This window comes from Temnothorax longispinosus, chromosome 7 (genome assembly GCF_030848805.1).
Source record: "Temnothorax longispinosus isolate EJ_2023e chromosome 7, Tlon_JGU_v1, whole genome shotgun sequence".
NCBI lineage: Eukaryota > Metazoa > Arthropoda > Insecta > Hymenoptera > Formicidae > Temnothorax > Temnothorax longispinosus.
The window spans coordinates 15,742,975-15,763,555 of NC_092364.1; the positions used below are offsets into that span (position 1 = coordinate 15,742,975).

General features: G+C 32.4%; 3 protein-coding genes across 4 annotated transcripts; all 3 read right to left on the bottom strand.

Moving 5' to 3' along the window:
* Positions 1-645: 645 nt before the first annotated feature.
* LOC139816140 (uncharacterized) lies at positions 646-2,914 on the bottom strand. Its single transcript, XM_071783504.1, has 2 exons — positions 2,287-2,914; positions 646-1,885 (listed from the first exon to the last, which is right to left on the bottom strand). The coding sequence occupies exons 1-2, from the start codon at positions 2,627-2,629 to the stop codon at positions 990-992; spliced, it is 1,239 nt and encodes a 412-aa protein (XP_071639605.1). The 5' UTR covers positions 2,630-2,914; the 3' UTR covers positions 646-989.
* A 1,716-nt stretch (positions 2,915-4,630) lies between these two features.
* On the bottom strand, positions 4,631-10,233 carry LOC139815549 (membrane metallo-endopeptidase-like 1). 2 transcript variants are annotated; one of them, XM_071782527.1, is made up of 18 exons: positions 10,089-10,233; positions 9,472-9,656; positions 9,198-9,359; positions 9,027-9,110; positions 8,697-8,911; positions 7,611-8,306; positions 7,431-7,538; positions 7,207-7,348; positions 7,003-7,132; positions 6,701-6,794; positions 6,287-6,463; positions 6,108-6,214; positions 5,957-6,015; positions 5,812-5,863; positions 5,612-5,679; positions 5,279-5,415; positions 4,999-5,166; positions 4,631-4,890 (listed from the first exon to the last, which is right to left on the bottom strand). In XM_071782527.1, exons 1-18 carry the CDS (start codon positions 10,106-10,108, stop codon positions 4,711-4,713), a joined length of 2,784 nt encoding a protein of 927 aa, XP_071638628.1. In that variant the 5' UTR covers positions 10,109-10,233; the 3' UTR covers positions 4,631-4,710. The 2 variants fall into 2 exon arrangements, with proteins under 2 accessions (XP_071638628.1, XP_071638629.1); XM_071782528.1 differs by having other exon boundaries at positions 9,472-9,633; positions 10,089-10,211.
* A 2,971-nt stretch (positions 10,234-13,204) lies between these two features.
* Positions 13,205-19,459, bottom strand: LOC139815548 (membrane metallo-endopeptidase-like 1). The gene is made up of 18 exons (XM_071782525.1): positions 19,304-19,459; positions 18,797-18,981; positions 18,524-18,685; positions 18,367-18,450; positions 18,034-18,251; positions 17,055-17,759; positions 16,875-16,982; positions 16,653-16,794; positions 16,449-16,578; positions 16,204-16,297; positions 15,796-15,972; positions 15,612-15,721; positions 14,552-14,610; positions 14,405-14,456; positions 14,205-14,272; positions 13,891-14,027; positions 13,611-13,778; positions 13,205-13,501 (listed from the first exon to the last, which is right to left on the bottom strand). The coding sequence occupies exons 1-18, from the start codon at positions 19,321-19,323 to the stop codon at positions 13,322-13,324; spliced, it is 2,799 nt and encodes a 932-aa protein (XP_071638626.1). The 5' UTR covers positions 19,324-19,459; the 3' UTR covers positions 13,205-13,321.
* Between the last annotated feature and the right edge of the window lie 1,122 nt (positions 19,460-20,581).

A 20,581-nucleotide genomic window follows, 5' to 3' on the forward strand; every position in this document is an offset into this window, starting at 1 on the left:
GTTTTGAAAACTAAACATGTATCAGATGATTGACGAATCGGAACGAGTTACCGCTCATTTTCTTCGTTTTTTCAAGCTCTACAACTTTCTCAGGAGCGAAAAAGTGCTATCTATTAATCGAAACGAGATAAATGCAAAAAACCGCGAAAATTTTATTTTTCGGGGGAACCAAAATTTTCGTTTTTTCGCAATAACTCGGCGAATGTCGATAAAGAATGAATGACTAACCCCTCATTTTGTAGCTAAAGGGTTTCGTTCCATCGAACGTTTTTTGAATGGACATTTTTACTCATGAGAAACGTTTCTAGAAATCGGTTATAAAACGTTTCGGAAACGTGTATGTGTTACCTGAGTATTTAGGTTAGGTAATAGTGTGCTTGCGTTTGCAAAAAAATCAAATTTTAACAACATATATATTATTATGAATAATTAAGATATGTATTATTATTAATATAATTAAAATTTTAAAAATAATTAAAAAATTTTTTTCCTAATAATGAAATGGTTCTTTGCAAATATAAAATATCGCAAGCACGTGTTTTGTGTTTTTAAAAAAAATTTAAAAAATAATTTTAAAAATATATATGGTATATATGTATATTATTACACATAGTATATTCAATTCAAAATGGTACTTTATTATCCCAAGAGGTCTAAAAGAGCGTTTTGTAGGGACGTACGTACCCAACCCTGTATAATTAATTTACAATTATTTCCCAGCCTGGCCATTGAGCGACCTCACAACTTATTTCCCTTCCTTCCCTCTTCCATTCTGCATCTCTCTGGCCATCTTCTTCTGCTTTCCTTGCTCAGTACTCCTCGGATTTCCTCCATCCTGTCACGCGTCCATTATATAGATCCTCTTCCCTTCTTTTCGCTGCCTCGTCCTCCTTAGTCCTCTTTGACCTCTTGGTTTCCTCTCCTCTCTTCTCCTTTCTCCTTTCTTTCTCTTCTCTTTCTCCTTTCATTCTCCTCTCCTTCTCCTATCCTTATTTCCCCAATTTTCGTCTATTACTTACTCGCTCTCTCGTTCTCTCGTTCGCTCGCTTGTTCGTTAAGCCTTCGCCATAATCACGATCACCTACGTTAATACGATCGGGAGCAGCAGTTACACTGAAGTCAAGGATCCTGTTATCCACTTTGAACATCTTTCCCTTCTTTGGTTTCTTGGATTTTCCCTTAACCTCTTGGAATTCTGCAGGTGCATTTGGATTAATAGCGGGTGCTGGGTTATTAGCTGGCTTGCACAAGTCATCAGCTTGTACCTGAGGACGTTGCGCTGATCGCAGTTTGCTTTGTTTTTCGAGGAATTGCTTGGCGAATTCCATGCTCTGCTTGGTATCCCCAACGTAAACGCGAACGTACTCTCTAACTTCATACGGTGTTTCGAGGTCTCGCAAGAATGTAACGAACGTAGGGATGTCCACAGACGCCTGTATACTGCTCAATGTTTTACTACACCATTGCGTGAATTCGTCGGTCTTGGCAGTGTTCTGTTCAAGCAATTTCTTCACTAGTTCCTCTTCTTTCTTATTCTTATTTTTGGACGCTTTATTATTACTATTTTGCTGTTGTTGCTGCTGCTGTTGCTGGCTAGATACAGGTTTTGTAATTGTAGCTTGTTTAGCCGGCTGTTTTGTGGTGGTGGACAACTTAACAGCTGTAGAATCGCAGAAACCAGTAGTACCGGAATTTATGGACCACCCTTGGCTGCTTGATGCGCTCGAATTAGCCCAATTCAAACACTGTGATGATGTACCCCATATACCGGCGTTCTGGAGCATACTCGCAGATTCCTTCTGGCCGGCTTTTTCTAATCGTTCTCTTTTCTTTACCTTAGCGACGCGCTCTTGCTTCTCCTGCTGAATCTGCGCTAGACTCTTCACTTGAAGTAATTTAGAAGCAATATATAGTATATATTATTATTAAATAAATTAATATTTTAAAGAAAAAACAATTGTAAAAAATTTTGTTTAATAGAGAAATGTTTCCTTGTAAATCTGAGATATATCGCGAGCACTAAAGAAAAAAATTGTAAGATTTATATTGCTCACGTTCACTACACTTACGCTTATTTTATTGAAAGTGACTCAGATTTTTTAAAATGTATTTTTTACTTTATTTAATGTATCTTATTTTATTTCAGTTTTTGATGCAGATTGTAGTGATTAATTGTAAGTCAAACAAAGGAATACAGAGACTAGAAAATATTACTGGAAATTTGACCCAAAATTGACTGAAATCTTAATTTAAAAAACTTATAATTTGTGCCAATTTATTACTTACTGTTTATCAGCAAAGTAGATTTGATTTTTCCGTCCAAAATGAAAAAATCACGAGAGAGAAAGAATGTTGGGACACGTGGTCGGTGAGTGCATGCACACTTCTGTATGAGTCCACGTTTATATATTTTATGTATACTCGACTCCCACGAAATATATGGACCTATCGATCGTGTATCTTGAAAAGAGATAGAAATTACAAAAGTGAGGAAATTCACTAGAGTATCTACGATTTCAATGGTCGAAATGTAGTAAAACTGTATGTACGTATGTACACTCGGCGTCAATAATCTGTTCGTTTTAGCTGTATTTCTTGCACGGTTCATCTTTCTCCTTTTTCTTTTCATGTTGGAGAGAAAAAGAGAAAAGATGAACTTTGTAAAAAGTTCAGCTAAAACAAACTAATGTCTTCTACCTGAAGTTAGGAATCCCTACCTGAGGGATCCCTAGAGGATCCCTACCTGAAGTTAGTCACGTTTGATGTCAGATAATCGCGTCTAGCTATATTTATGCATCATGACTGTTGGTTCAACCAATAGATTTACTAAATTTTCGGTTGAAACCTACTGAAATATATGCAAACTGGGTAGCGATCATGTAACTTTTTCCCTAGAGCGGAAACGTGAAAAGTGAAAAGTTTCATTTAACTATCTCTTTCTATTAGTGTTGAATAGAAAGAGATAAACTTTTTACTTTTCATGTTCCGTCCTAGAGGAAAAGATACATGATCGATCCCCTGGAATGGAGTGCTATAGAAATCCACGGTAGGCGAGCGATATAAGACAGAAGTCCCAAGTTCCTCTTTTCTTCTTGTCTAGCTCACAACAGGCCGATCAAAAAGACTAGACAAGGACAGAGCGTTGCTCGAGACACTTTGATGACTTTCTCTTATATCATACAGGCAGGTCTATTTTTTTTAAACTAACTTTTTTATTTTTGTTTTATTAAGGTGATGCTTGGAGTCGTCTGGCAAACTTTGGCGAACAAAATTTAATGGCAAAATTGATAGCGTCTGTAACCTTCTCTGTCCACCGACTTTTTATGCATAAGCGCAGCCAAACAAATCTACGAGATACGTACACGTCACTGTATATTGGAGATCAAATAATTTTAAATTTACATACGTGTACTTACCGTTTTTTTTATCAATCTCTATGTTGAAGAGATATACATAGATGATAAATTATTGTATTCTTTAATAAATAAATTTTAAGTAACCTTTAATAGAATTTTAATCCAAAATTTTTGTCTTACATAAATCGCATGGGGGTAATATGCCATTTTGCAACACTTTTGTATTTCTTTCTTTTTAATAGTAAAGAATCAAAATATTTCATTAAAACCATGTATAAATAACAGATAAAAGAAGGAAAAAGAAGACCGGTATGCAAAGATACCCCAAAAAGAAAGAGAAATAAGAAAAAAAGCATATTTTTCTCAAGTGTGGCATATTCCCCCTATAATTTAATTCTATATAATTCCAATTAATGTTATTTCGGATAATTTCAATATTATTTAATTAACCATATGCACCGTACTCAATTGAATATCAACGAACTAAACGAAATAAAGAAACATTACTAATGAGTAGATATAATAAACTCATTAAGATAATAACAAAAATATAATAGTGTACATGAGAACAAAAATGGGTGAAGCTAGTTTTTGAAAATTGATATAATATAAAAAATGTATATATTTTGTTCCGTCTGATCACGCTTTAGACGATTAAATTCTAGCACAATCAATATATTACTAAGAACTAATCCTGATGCAATATCGGATTTTGGTTTATATTCTTAATATTTGCTGTTTTATCTTCAATGAATTAGATAATCACACGCAAATTGGACCGGATATAATATTTAGCAGTTAGAGAATTATTATAAGAAATGATCATAGATTTGCATTTCGATGCGTTGTTTTATTCATTGATTTAGATAAATAACTTCTGCAAGATATTTCTATAAAATTGCTTCGCAAGATTCTGTTAAGTCATTTTCAAATATTGCACTTCTTTTCGAGATTCATTGAACCAATCGGGTAATTATTCGGCAAGTTGTATTAAAGTGATCTAAATTCGATGCAGAACCTATAACTTCCAGTTACCAAATGCTATATTATTGTTCTTGTAGAGTTCTGTTAACTCACTTGAATCAATTAACGCTTCGCACCATAACTATACATGTTATTACTTAAATATAATTAAAGCACAAAAATATAATTGATTGTTATTTTCACATGATAAAATTATGATGAGCACTTCAAACCTGTAACGGAAAAAAATGTACGAGTAAATGTAAATGTCTTTACATTATATGCCTTATTATAATATTCATCGATACGTATAGATATACAACTTTTGTCATTTATTTTATATTTTCGTCAAACATTGGCAAGTTTAATTTATAATAAACGTATAAGTTATTCACTTCCAGATATGGCATTTCTTTGAGGGATTCATTGCACTGCCGATCGGGCAATTGTAAGCTTCGGCGAAGTCTTGTGAATTTGAAACGCTTCCTATAATTCTCAACCGTCCGGGGCTATGTGGGTCACGCTTAGCTTTATTTATAGTACTATTCATTTTTGCAGCTTCGCAGCACAACTGCAAGCGTTACCTCAATTTTATACATACATATATTGACGCACATAATTATTCTTTAAATTTAATTATTACAGCTTTGAATTTAGCAACTGAATTCACGATACTTACGTTAGCAAAGGATAAGAAGAAAAGTTGATCGTTAGTGAGATCCTCAAGACCTGGCAATACAGTATCCGGTTTCCCGCATTCTCTTTGTCTCCTTTGATATGCTTTAAACGCTGCCTCTAATCCCATTGTATCCGCGATATTCTCTCCTGCAGTCTGATTGCCATAGTTCTGCAATTGTTGACAATTTTGAATAAGTATGATCAATTATTTTTAAAATGTACGTCGAAAAATAACGGTAGTGTAAATTAAACAGTAATTAAATGTAGAATAGATAACGCACCTCTATTGTGTAATTCGATGTCTTGTCAATGGAATAATTATTAAATTGCTCGACAAAACATTCTGCCCTCTTGCCATATGCTTCGGCCATTGCGGATAACCATTCCACAGCATTTCCGTTTTTATCATATAAGTGTCCTAAAAATTATTTAATATTAAGTATTCTTTGTTGTTCTTGTCATACTTTTTAAAATATTTTCAAAAAGCTTTTGAGATGCATTTTAAAATAAGCTGATGGATATTATTATATTGTTGCAACAATAAAGCATTACAATTTAATAAAGTATTTAATAAAGTAAACCATCTAATAGCAAATATTACTTCATAACGTTACCTCTATTATCAAATCCGTGATTAACTTCGTGACCCATGATCATTCCAATAATACCATAATTAATAACTCTGGAATAAAGAGTAAGTAATTAGACAAAATTTTATTAAGAATTATAAAATTTTTAGAAATTATGTAAGCTTATTTGTACTTATCGTTATAGTCACGTTAATAATTTTAATTGTTCGAAATTGTTCACTTACTGTGGTCGACCATAAGCAAATAATGGGCTCTGGAAATCCGCTGCCGAGATAGCTATAATCGAAAAAGAGATTAATGTCAATAAACGTGAATATAGTTGTAAATTATATTATAGATTTAATTCCACTAAAAAGAAATATTATGAACCTATGGAATTAGCACCCGGGGAGAAATAAGCATCTACCGTTGTGGGGTTTATCATCATTCTGTAACACGGAATTTATTATATGAATTTGCTTTGCAAATTAAAGAATAAAGCTGTAATTACACTGGAACAAATACAAATGCGTTATCTTACGTGTCATCAGTACCTTCGTCATCTTCTAATAATTCTCGAAGGCTTTTCCACTTGCTATATCTATCATAGCTGAGTATATTCTCGTAATACGATTTGCCGGTAACGAGCTTTAACAGAACAGAATAATTAAGTAAAACAGTCACTATGTAGTGGTAATTAATACATTTTGAGAAACTTACTCCTTGAAAATATTGTTTAACCTTAGTGTTATTCTTAAACCAATCTGGATATCCGATAAATTTGTCTAGATTTACTAATTTTGCTAAAACAAAATCCTTAGTATTCTCATCCATCCAATTTGATTCTTTAATTTGATACTCGACTTCTTTTTGTATATCGTCCACCATGTCCGATGCCTGCAGTAGGAATAAATGATATGATTGAATAAATATATGGTGGTCTATTTTTTATTGCTGAACTGGCTGCTGCAATAGTTCAGAGTTTAACTTTTTTACTTCACATTAGAAGGAAAAAGATAAACTCTGAACTAGTACAACCAGTTTAGCTATATAAAACAGACCCATAGTCAGAATAGGTATTGTTATAAACGTCAGATAAAATAAAACTTTCAGTAATCAAGATAAAGTATTTACAGTTGCCGTGATTTCATCTGAGAAATGGTTCCTGACATATTCGTACGCCAGAATGACACTCATCTCGGCTACTTCGCGTGTGCATTTGTGCGATCTATGAATACGATTTATAATTTATCAGTATAATTTAAAACAAACTCAATTTTGATTTACGCGTTAAGATTATATTAAGAATAAATAATGTGACATAAAAATAGAATGTACTAAAAACGAATTATATTTCTACCGACTTGAAGAGCAAATGGTTACTCTGATAATCATGTATGAAACAATTTCCAAAGATGTAAAAGCTTGTATCACACCTCAAGGAAATTCCGAGAACCGCTTTATCATCATTCTCCTCTCTTCCTTCCCATGCATAGTATAATTTTCTCATTTCACTTGTGGTAGTTTTTATTATTCTGCTTAAGAAGTTCCAATGTATATAGTTTACTGAAACATATCTCGCGTGAGCACGTTCATCGACGATATTTCCTTATTATCGATGTATTTCTTTTAAAATTTACCGATCGTTCGACTTGATGTCTTATCCAGCAAAGCAACAAGATCCTTGAAGTAATTTTGTTGACTAATTCCTACAGTTAAATCATCACCTATTTGCACGTGGGCCTCATCAAATAATTCCCCAATTTTGTACACCCAGTTAATCTGTGTTGCGTTAATCAAGCTTAGTTATTCAGGGAGATATAATTTAACAAATTAAATTTGTCAATTAAGGAACGCTACTTACTGCGCTGTTGGGAGTTTTAGGTTTCTTTTTATCATACCATTTCTGAAAATTATTGAGCGTCATACTCTCAACATCTCTGTATCTTATAATATCTGCTCCTGCAGTAATCTAAAATATATTATTATTCAGGCTATTATACACTCTTCTCTTTTCATTGCCTGTAAAGTAGATTGCACTTACCTCGACTAGTTTCAGTTGAAATTCGATCATGTCTTGGATATCTTTATCCATATGTTCCTCTGAGACTTCGACGCCTCTTGTTTTAGCTATAGCGCGAGCTACTTTCGAGATGTAATTAGCGTATTTTTTCAGATCGTTATCTTCGTCGATCATTTCTTTTGTGTTATCCTGCGATGTTGTCGCCTCTAAAGTTTCTTTCGGTCTTTTTATACGTTCTTGCTTTACGTGATTTTTTTCGGTCTTCCATACGCGTAATTTCTCGCGAATATTTGTCGGTATTGCCCGTTTTTTTATCTCTTCTTTTTTCGTCTTATGATGGTTGTTTTTGGAGTGGGTATTAGTCTTTATCTTTCTACTATGTTTTAATTTTTTGTTTTTCGCTAACTTGCCAGTCTTTTTCTTCGCATTATCATCGTCATTCTGTTCGTTTGTATCGATATCGTCATTTTCTTCGTCATTATTATCATTATCTTTATTGTCATTGTTGTTAACACTTTCATCGTTATCGTTATTATCATCTCCATTTTCACCGTTTTTATTATTACCACTCTTGTCATCGTTTTTTTCTTTGCTTCCACGTTCTTGGCTATCTTTCTGCTCGTCGCTGACATTCTCGTCGCGTTCGTCTTCTTTCTCTTCGCTGTCGGTTTTACTCCAAAGTCTATTTGAACCCGTAGGTAGATCCGGAATATTGATCTAGCAACAAGTACTTAAACTAAAGAAAAATTGATAGTAAAAAATTAAGACGAATGTTTTGAATATAAATTTACGTCCACATATAATGCAAAGAGCAACGTAGAATATAAGCGCTCGATAATACTCGATAATATACTCTATACATTATAGAGACGCCAATTACATCGCAAACACGCTTTTGGATTTGAGTAATGTTATTGCAAGCATAATGATAATCTTAACAAGAAGCTTATAGGCCGATATCACAGTCTCCGATTAACGTGATCCTCTGATTAAACTCACTCTTTATCTCTTTCTAGGGGGATAGTTAGAAAGAGATGCAGAGTGAGTTTAATCGGAGGATCACGTTAATCGGGGACTGTGATATCGGCCCTATGTCGTGATAAGTACATGTACTACTTTCCGAGTCTTGTTCAAACCATAATCGATTGCCACTCTCACGTCGTGAAAAGCATTTCTTCCTGTCAAGCGCACATATTGATCATCCACTTTTTGCCAGCTGTACTCCTGCTCGTTCCATTCGTCCTGTTCCATTGTCAATGGCCAGCCGCCTATCCGCGATAAGGTAAAGACGAGCGGCTCGAGCCCATCCCTCTCAGTTGCATCTGGAAGCATTTCGTGAATCAGAAATCATATTGTAGAACGCGATTATGTATAATAATAATAAATATTAGAATTTTCGCACAACGTTTTAGTGATTCGAGAGCCTTTCGCGCTTACCTGTATCCATACACACCGCATACCACTTCTTAGCGAGTTTCACCGCCAAAAGATCGTTTTTCTTCGGACCCTCGTCAAGAATTTCTACAAAATATTATTTAATTTTTATTTTTTTAATATCATTACACACACACACACACACACACAAGTTCAGGCTGATTTGGCTTTTACCTTTTATTTGTTTCTGGACATTTATTTGCGCTCTTCTAAACATACTCCAGGATTCCAACCCATTTGGGATAGGATTATGTTCTGGCCATTTTCCACAAGCGTATTCATAGAAATCGTCGCACGGATCCGCAGATTTGTCCATGCTCTCCGATATTATCCGAGCTGGAAGAAGAGATAGAAACAAAGAAAAGACAATAAATAGATATTGATTTAAATTTTCAGATTAGGCGTTAATTAAAATACAGCTATATATCTATTGCCGTTTAATAAATACCTATTTTTCTGCACTCCTGAGATTGGCATACAGTCGGCTTGTCATCTTTCTTTTCTTTTTCCTTATTTTCTTTCTTATTTTCATCTTGTTCATTATTTACGCCAAATAACCAATCCAAACGTGAAGAATATCCCAGATTGTTCGATGGTGCGGCATTTTTTACTAGAAGCACGCCAATAAAGGCGCTGAAAAGTGCGATTCAAAATGAAATAAGTATAATGTATTACACTGAGGGAAAAATTTTGTTGAATCAACAAAACAATTTTGCTTGGCAACATACAATCTTCCGGTTTTATTAAATCAACAAAATTTTTTTTGAAAAAAATAATTATTTCTCTTATCAGTGTATAGAAGTAATAATGTATATGAAAATAATAAGCAAAAAATAAATATAATGTATAAAGAATAATTCTTAATTAATTTCAGTATTTGTCAGAAAGTAAATCTAGAATTCAAAACAGGAAAAAAATGTCATGTAAATATGAATCGTTTAGACTTTACCTTTCCTGAGTTACAATCAATCAAGGCGAATTAGTTCCTTTTAAAAAAAGTTAAGTATCCGATTTGCTTATTATTGATACCGTATTAAAAAAGAAGGATTATTATAAGTTACTTACAGAAGGATAAACCATCTCATTGTCGCAAAACTATCTGAGGTTGATATAAATTTTAGTTGTGCTATGTGGTAAATACGTTCTCTGTCGCTGCAATGTAAAATTATTTGTTGCACAGCATACTTTTATACATTACTATTTGCAGGAAGGATCCTGCAACGCAATCATATCAAATTGATAGAGCCGAAGGCCGGAAAGGCCGGAAAGGCAACTTTTGTCTTTTTGATTTATATTAATTAAGCGGTACTTGTGATAACGGATATCAATGCTGTATCTCAAACCCACATATTAATTTAAACAATTTTCTGATTTTTTCTCGCGTAAACTTTTATTAATATTGAAAAATAAAACACGACTTTTGAATAGTAGATCTCTAAGAATAAGGCCTTTTTCTTTGATTTCAGAAACGATATGTAAGGAATAATGATAAAAACGTGTGATATAAATGCCGAGTAGTTCTTTAACAGCTTTTTATGGTTAAGTTATTTTATTTACAGGTATTATAAGGTGATTATATTATATAAGAGTGTAAGAAATATATTTAAATATTGATTTAGTTTTTCTCGAAAAAGATATTTATCATTTCGTTAATAGTAACAATGCAATTTTAATTTTATTTGTCTACTTATCTACTGAATAGCTTTCTAATGGGAAATATAATTTGTTTCATTACCAACGGAATCTTGTATATCTGTTTAATAAGCGTATATACAACAAGTTTTTAGGTCATTTGTTCGTCATTATGTTTATCATATATATTTATGTAATGTAATATAAATAAAATACAAAAGTGAGGACAAATTGTTTGCAGGAAATTGTGTTGCACATTACACAAACAAGATTATTACAACGCTTTAGAATCTCTTTCACATTTATTAATCACATATCGCAAACGTAAAGTAAATTAACATTTTTTAAATTTTCTAACAAAATATTATTATTATTTCGTAAATATAAATCTCTATTGACATTTGCAAAAAACTAATAATATTTCTTAAAAAATTTATATTAGAATGGAAATAATTAATAATCGTCATAGTTCTACAATGACCGGCAAAAATAAGATGCCTCATCTATATGTGACTGGATTGCTTAAAACTATGTTGAAAATTATTTATTTATGACTAAAATAAAAAATTTATTTGTTAATTAAGTGTTTTTAATAAAAAAAATTAATTTTTTATTTAATATACTGTGTTTATTTGTAAAAAATTATGTAATTAAAAGTGACAAAATGAAAATGCCAGTTAAGATAATATAGTATTTCAATTTAAAGATATAATAATATTAGTCTAATTAATATTTAATATGATTTTTATTAGCCACAATAACTTTTTGGAGTCTTCTTGGTATACTTTCAAGTAAATTTTACGAATGTTGTAAGTCTACAGGTTTTCCTATGCTAGTTGTAGCTCTTTAAAGTAAGAGTATATATTGGTTATTCTGCATCAACACTTATTATCCAGGATCTCCCACAGATTTTCGATCGGATTCAAATCTGGAAACTACGGAGACTGTTTGAGCTGTCCGATATTGCAGGAACGAGAAAAAGCTTGACTTTTTTTATTGTGTGTTTTGAATCGTATCTTGCTTGAAAATACAATTATATTCTAACTAGAACCTCAGCAGAAAAAGACTACTCCTTTTCAAAATATGTCAATGTAGATATCTGCCGTCATATTTTCATCAATTTTTGCAAGATTTCCTATTCCTGTCTATAGTAAACATCCCTAGACCATAATATTTTCTCCACCAGGCACCCTCCATTTTACACTGAGGAACCCATTTTAGTTGAATCAACTAAATTTTTTGGTTGGAAAACCGAGGATTCTTTGGTTGGATATGAACAAACAAAATTCCTTAGTTAATATAACAAAAAATTTAGTTCACATAACAAAAATTTTTCCAACCAAAAGATTTAGTTGATTCAACTAAATAGGTTTCTCATTGTACACAGTTTTCCGAATATGATGATCTTGAAGTTCCTCTCCGTGCTTTCTCCAGACTCTAATCTGCTTTTTTTGTCTAAATAATTTGAATTTGCTTTCATTTGTCCATGGAATTTTTTTACACAGAAGTTCAGTGACATATTTGCGAACTTCCGAGCAAATTGCAAAGAATTTTTCTTAAGTTCTGGTCAAAAGTCGTTTATCACGCGCGAACCGGCCGTGTAAATTTGCTTTACTAATTGTAAGTCTACGTATAATGCGGTTAGAAACATTCAGATGAGTGTTTTCCTGAATTTCTCTGACAGTAATCTTTGGTTATTTTTATTTTTGTCGGTCACTGCATATTGTAAATGTGTAATTTAATTCTATATATAATTTCGAATAATACTATTTTGAACGATTTTTACATTATTCAAATAATGCACAGTGTTTAACCCAATATTGATAAATTAAATAAGAGCAATAAACTTATTAGGATGTAATAAAAATATAATAGTATACATGAGAACCAAAAAAATAAATATAATTTTCAAAAATTGATATAATATCCAAAGTATTATTTCGTTCCGTCTGATTACGTTTTATACGAATAAATTTTAGCACAATCGAATATAACTAAAAATTGTCGGATATCGGACATATCGGATTTTGGTAAATATTTTTAAATATCTGCTGTTTTATCTTCAATGAACCAAATAATCGCACACAAATTGAGATATAGAATATTTAGAAGTTAGAGAATCATTAGAAGAGACGATTATAGATTTGTATTACAATACGTTATTTTACTCATTGATGCATTTAGATAAATGACTTCTGCAAGGTATTTCTTGCAGAAATTTTGTGAAATTGTTTCGCAAGATTCTGTTGAGTCATTTTCAAATATTGCACTTCTCTTCGAGATTTCCCGAATTGCCAATCGGACAATTATTCAACAAATGGTATCGAAGACATCCGAATTTAATACAGAAACTAGCTCTTAGTCACCAAATACTATGCTTATCGTTTTTGTCGAGTTCTGTTAATTGACTTGACTCAATCGCTTTGCACCATAACTATACACATTATTACGTAAATATAACTGAAGCAAAAATATAATTAATTGTTATCTTTATATGATGAGATTATATGATGAGCACTTCAAACCTGTGATGAAAAAAATGAACGAGCTCTTTATTTATGCTTTATTTTATTCATCAATATATGTAAATAGACAACTTTTGTCATTAATTATACATTTTTTTTTAAGCATTGGCAAGTTTAATTTATAATATTCGTGTAAATTATTCACTTCCAGATGTGGCATTTCTTTTCGGGATTCATTGCACTGCCGACCGGGCAATTGTAAGCTTCGGCGAAATCTTGTGAATTTGAAACGCTTCCTATAATTCTCAACCGTCCGGGGCTATGTGGGTCACGCTTAGCTTTATTTATAGTACTATTTATTTTTGCAGCTTCGCAGCACAACTGCAAACGTTACCTCAATTTTATACATACATATATTGACGCACATAATTATTCCTTAAATTTAATTTATTACAGCTTTGAATTTAGCAACTGAATTCACGATACTTACGTTAGCAAAGGATAAGAAGAAAAGTTGATCGTTAGTGAGATTCTCAAGACCTGGCAATACAGTATCCGGTTTCCCGCATTCTCTTTGTCTTCTTTGATATGCTCTAAACGCTGCCTCTAATCCCATTGTATCCGCGATATTCTCTCCTGCAGTCTGATTGCCATAGTTCTGCAATTTTGACAATTTTGAATAAGTATGATCAAATATTTTTAAAATGCATGTCGAAAAAATAACGGTAGTCTAAATTAAACAGTAATTAAATGTAGAATAGATAACGCACCTCTATTGTGTAATTCGATGTTTTGTCAATGGAATAATTATTAAATTGCTCGACAAAACATTCTGCCCTCTTGCCATATGCTTCGGCCATTGCGGATAACCATTCCACAACATTTCCGTTCTTATCAAATAAGTGTCCTAAAAATTTAATATTAATTATTCTTTGTTTGTCTAGTCATACTTTTGTAAGTATTTTCAAAGAGCTTTTGATATGCATTTTAGAATAAGCTAATAAATATAATTTATTGTACCAATAAAGTACTGTAATTTAATAAAGTAAACGATCTAATAGCAAATTTTACTTTACAACGTTACCGTTGTTATCGAATCCGTGATTAACTTCGTGACCCATGATCGTTCCAATAATACCATAATTAATAACTCTGGAATAAAGAGTAAGTAATTAGACAAAATTTTATTAAGAATTATAAAATTTTTAGAAATGATGTAAACTTATTTGTACTTATTGTTATAGTCACGTTAATAATTTTAATTGTTCGAAATTATTCACTTACTGTGGTCGACCGTAAGCAAATAATGGGCTCTGGAAATCCGCTGCCGAGATAGCTATAATTGAAAAAAAGATTAATGTCAATAAACGTGAATTATAGTTGTAAAATTATATTATAGATTTAATTCCATTAAAAAGAAATATTATGAACCTATGGAATTATCACCCGGGGAGAAATAAGCATTTACCATTGTGGGGTCTATCATCATTCTGTAACACGGAATTTATTATATGAATTTGCTTTGCAAATTAAAGAATAAAGCTGTAATTGCACTGGAACAAATACAAATTCGTTCGCCTCCCAAAAAAATAATCTTAGTTTTAACGGAATTTTCTAAATCTTAGAGGATTTTATTCTTATATATGGCCTCAAGAGGAATCCTCTAAAATCAAGAGGAAAATATTCTAAGCACTATATTTTTACAATTAGAGAAATTTCGTCTTGCATCTACAATCTTGCTCTTCTTATTATCATTTTCCTCTTGTATACAGATTATATTCCGTTTCAAGTTAAACATATTTTTCTTAATACAAGAGGAAAACCGTTAGAATAATATGTAATAAATTTTTGATGAATAGTCCACTTTATTGACATAGGAATACTCTGTCTGTCAAAGTTTTTGCTTAGAATATGGGATTATAGGAAACCACTGCCAAGGGAACGGGGGCTTGGAAAAACTAGCGGGGAAAGAAGACCCTGTTGAGTTTGACTCTAGTCTGGCACTGTTCTACTTGGTACTAAATGATAGTCTATAATGAGTTATGAATCCTCCGAAAGTTTCAGATTGAGCCGGCTTTTTATTTTAAAGATATGGAGGGTCAAAGTTGGTTGCGTATTCGCTGTTTTAAAATGTTGAAATGGAAACTTACATAATAATAGGTTCAAAAAACGTATTCGTTTGCTGTTATGTGATTATTCACAGGTATACGCGAATATATGTTAGTATAAATATGATTAGAGTGAGTTCCCTCGCCTCTCACTTTCGGGGTGATTGATTAGAGTAAGTCCCCTCGCCTCTTTTTTTCAAAGCCGGCTCAATCTGAAACTTTCTGAGGATTCATGACTCATTATAGACTATCATTTAGTGCCAAGTAGAAGTCTAAATTCAAAAGTGAAAAAAAGACAAGGGTGAATTAGGCTATTTTTGGCCTGTTTTTGCGGTCACTCTTTCACTTTGTAAATAGAATACTTTTTTCTGGGTGTATCTTACATGTCATCAGCATTTTCGTCATCTTCTAACAATAATTCTCGAAGGTTTTTCCACTTGCTGTATCTATCATAGCTCAGTATATTCTCGTAATACGATTTGCCTATAACGAGCTTTAACAGAACAGAATAATTAAGTAAAACAGTCACTATATGTAGTGGTAATTAATACATTTTGAGAAACTTACTCCTTGAAAATATTGTTTAACCTTAGTGTTATTCTTAAACCAATCTGGATACCCGATAAATTTGTTTAGATTCACTAATTTTGCTAAAACAAAATCCTTAGTATCCTCATCCATCCAATTTGATTCTTTAATTTGATACTCGACTTCTATTTGCATATCGTCCACCATGTCCGATGCCTGCAGTAAGAATAAATGATACAATTGTATAAAGATATGGTGGTCTATGTTCTATTGCTGAACTGGCAATAGTTCAGAGTTTAACTTTTTTACTTCACATTGGAAGGAAAAAGTTAAACTCTGAACTAGTACAGACAGTTTAGCAATAGAAAATAAACCCAAAGTCAGAATATATATTGTTATAAACGTCAGATAAAATAAAACTTTCAATTATCAACACAAAATATTTACGGTTTTCGTGATTTCATCTGAGAAATGATTCCTGACATATTCGTACGCCAGAATGACGCTCATCTCGGCTACTTCGCGTGTGCATTTGCGCGATCTATAAAAACGATTTATTATTAAATTGATATCAGTATAATTTAGAACGAACTTAATTTTGATTTACGCGTTAAGATTATATTAAGAACGCTGATTTACGCTGATAATCATGTAAGAAACAATTTCCAAAGATGTAAAAGATTGTATCATACCTCAAGGAAATTCCGAGAACCTCTTTATCATCATTCTCTTCTCTTCCTTCCCATGCATAGTATAATTTTCTCATTTCACTTGTGGTAGTTTTTATTATTCTGATTAAGAAGTTCCAATGTATATAGTTTACTGAAACATATCTTGCGTGAGCACGTCCATCGACGATATTTCCTTATTATCGCTGTATTTCTTTTAAAATTTACCGATCGTTCGACTTGATGTTTTATCCAGCAAAGCAACAAGATCCCTGAAGTAACTTTGTCGCCTAATTCCTACAGTTAAATCGTCACCTATTTGGACGTGGGCCTCATCAAATAATTCCCCAATTTTGTACACCCAGTTAATCTGTTTTTCGTTTCAAGCTTAGTTATTCATAGAGATATAATTTAACAGATTAAATTTGTCAATTAAGGAACGCTGCTTACTGCGCTGTTGGGAGTTTTAGGTTTCTTTTCATCATACCATTTTTGAAAATCATTGAGCGTCATATTCTTAACATCTCTGTATCTCATAACATCTGCTTTTGCAGTAATCTAAAATATATTATTATTCAGGCTATTATACACTCTTCTCTTTTCGTTGCTTGCAAAGTAGATTGCACTTACCTCGGCTAGTCTCACTTGAAATTCGATCATGTCCTGAATATCTTTATCCATATGTTCCTCTAAGACTTCGACGCCTCTTGTTTTAGCTATAGCGCGAGCTACTTTCGAGATGTAATTAACGTATTTTTTCAGATCGTTATCTTCGTCGATTATTTCTTTTGTGTTATCCTGCGGTGTTGTCGCCTTTAAAGTTTCTTTCGGTCTCTCTATACGTTTTTGCTTTACGTGATTTTTTTCGGTCTTCCACACGCGTAATTTCTCGCCAATATTTGTCGGTATTGCCCGTTTTTTTATTCTTTCTTTTTTCGTCTTATGATGGTTGTTCTTGGAGTGGGTATTACTCTTCATCTTTCTACCATGTCCCAATTTTTTGTTTTTTGCTAACTTGCCAGTTCTTTTTGTACTAACTTTTTTCTTCGCATTATCATCGTCATTCTGTTCATTTGTATCGTTAGCGTTATTTTCTTTGTCATTATTATCATTATCTTTTTCGTCATCATTGTTATTACTTTCATCGTTATTATCATCTTCATTTTCATCGTTTCTATTATTACCGCTTTTGTCATCGTTTTTTTCTTTGCTTCCAGGTTCTTGGCTATCTTTCTGCTCGTTGCTGGTGTCCTCGTCGCTTTTGTCTTCTTCCTCTTCGCTGTCGGTTTCACTCCAAAGTCTATTTGAACCCGTAGGTAGATCCGGAATATCGATCTAGGAACAAGTACTTAAGTTAAAGAAAAATTGATAGTGAAAACTTAAGACGAATGTTTTGAATATAAATTTACGTCCACGTACAATGCAAAGAGCAACGTATAATATAAGCGCTCGATTATACTATGAGATACAATTGGTGTATATGTGTATAATAACATTATAGAGACGCCAATTATATTGCAAACACGCCTTTGAATTCAGATTTGAGTAATGTTAATGCAGGCATAATGATAATCTTAACAAGAAGCTTATGTTGTGATAAGCTACATACATATACTACTTTTCGAGTCTCGTTCGAATCATAATCGATGTTCACGACGCTCACGTCGTAAAAAGCATTTCTTCCCGTCAAGCGCACATATTGATCATCCACTTTTTGCCAGCTGTACTCCTGCTCGTTCCATTCGTCCTGTTCCATTATCAATGGCCAGCCGCCTATTCGCGATAAGGTAAAGACGAGCGGCTCGAGTCCATACCTCTCCATTGCATCTGGAAGCATTTCGTAAATCAGAAATCATATTGTAGAACGCAATTATGTATAATAGTAATAAATATTAGAATTTTTGCACAGCGTTTTAGTGATTCGAGAGCCATTCGCGCTTACCTGTATTCATACACACCGCATACCACTTCTTAGCGAGTTTCACCGCCAAAAGATCGTTTTTCTTCGGACCCTCGTCAAGAATTTCTACACAATATCATTTAATTTTAATTTTTTTAATATCATTACACACACAAGTTCAGGCTGATTTGGCTTTTACCTTTTATTTGTTTCTGGACATTTATTTGCGCTCTTCTAAACATACTCCAGGATTTTAACCCATTTGGGATAGGATTATGTTCTGGCCATTTTCCACAAGCATATTCATAGAAATCGTCGCACGGATCCTCAGATTTGTTCATGCTCTCCGATATTATCCGAGCTGGAAGAAGAGATAGAAACAGGGAAAAACAATAAATAAATATTGATTTAAATTTTTAAATTAGGTGTTAATTAAAATACAGCTATATATCTATTGCCGTTTAATAAATACCTATTTTTTTGCACTCCTGAGATAGGCATACAGTTGGCTTGTCATCTTTCTTTTCTTTTTCCTCATTTTCTTCTTTATTTTTATCTGGTTCATTATTTACGCCAAATAACCAATTCAAACGTGAAGGATATCCCAGATTTTTCGATGGTGTGGCATTTTTTAATAGAAGCACGCCAATAAAGGCACTGAAAAAAGCGATTCACAATGAAATAAGTATAATGTATTATAGAAGTAACAAAGTATATATGAAAATAATAAGCAAAAAATAAATATAATGTGTAAAGAATAATTCTTAATTAATTTCAGTATTTGTCAGAAAGTAAATCTAGAATTCGAAACAGGAAAGAAATGTCATGTAAATATGAATTGTTTAGGCTTCATTTTTCCTGAGTTACAATCAATCAAGGCGAATTAGTTTTTTTTAAAATAAGTTAGGGGTATCCGATTTGGTTATTATTGATACCATGATACCATATTAAAAAAAAAAGATTATTACAAGTTACTTACAGAAGGATGAACCATCTCATTGTCGCAAAACAATCTGAGGTTGATATAAATTTTAGTTGTGCTATGTGGTAAATATAATCTTACGTTCTCTGTCGCTGCAATGTAAAATTATTTGTTGCACAGCATACTTTTATACATCACTATTTGCAGGAAGGAACCTGCAACGCAATCATATCAAATTGATAGAGCCGAAGGCCGGAAAGGCAACTTTTGTCTTTCTGATTTTTATTAATTAAGCGGTACTTGTGATAACGGATATCAATGCTGTATCTCAAACTCAAGTATATCAATTTTCACAATTGCCTCTTTTTTTCTCGCACAAGTTTTTATTAACTTGGAAAGTAATGCACGAATAATGGACAAATATAGTAGATCTCCAAGAAGTGCCCTTTTTTATAAAAATTGGAAATTATAAATAAGGAATAACTATAAATGTAAATAACGATTGGGTTTAAATGCCAAATAAATGTTTAAAAGTTATTTGGGTTAAGTTGTTTTATTTATAGATATTGTAAACGATTTTACGTATTATATAAAAGAACTTGTCACAAAGATGTTTTTTTAAATACGTTTTTCTCAAAAATGTATATATGACCTCGTCCAGTAACAATGTAGTTCCAGTGATTTATCATTTATCTTATTAGAGATGAATTTAATTGGAAGCATAATTATTATCATGGTCAACGGAATTTTGTGTATCTATTTAATCAATGCACTTACAACAAGGTTTCAGAACATCCGTCGTTTCATGATTACTGTATCACGTATTGCAATGTAAATAAATTGTAAAACTGTGAAGATAAGTTGTTTGCAGAATTGTGTGTTACCTATTATATGAATAAGATTATTATAATACTCTAAAATTTCTTTCATGTTTATTAATCACGCTTATAAAAAATGTATCGTACACATAACCGAGCAAATGTTCAAATTTTTAGAAATATATATCGAAATACTTATTATTTTGTAAATACAAATCTTTATTTACATTTGCAAAAAAATAAATTTTTTTTTAAATTCATGTTAGAAATAATAAACGATCGTATATGATAGTTTCACATTGTAAATGTAGGGGGAGTCCGGGAGACTTGACCATAGAGGAGAGTTGAACCACTTCAAATATCTCGTTCATATTTTGAACAAAGAGCTCAATCTGAGCACGTGACAACATGACGATTGGTAGTGCGTTTCGACTGTGATTGAGACAAACGTGTTTTAACGTGCTCGGATTGAGCTCTTTGTTTAAAATTTGAACGAGATATTTGAAGTGGTTCAACT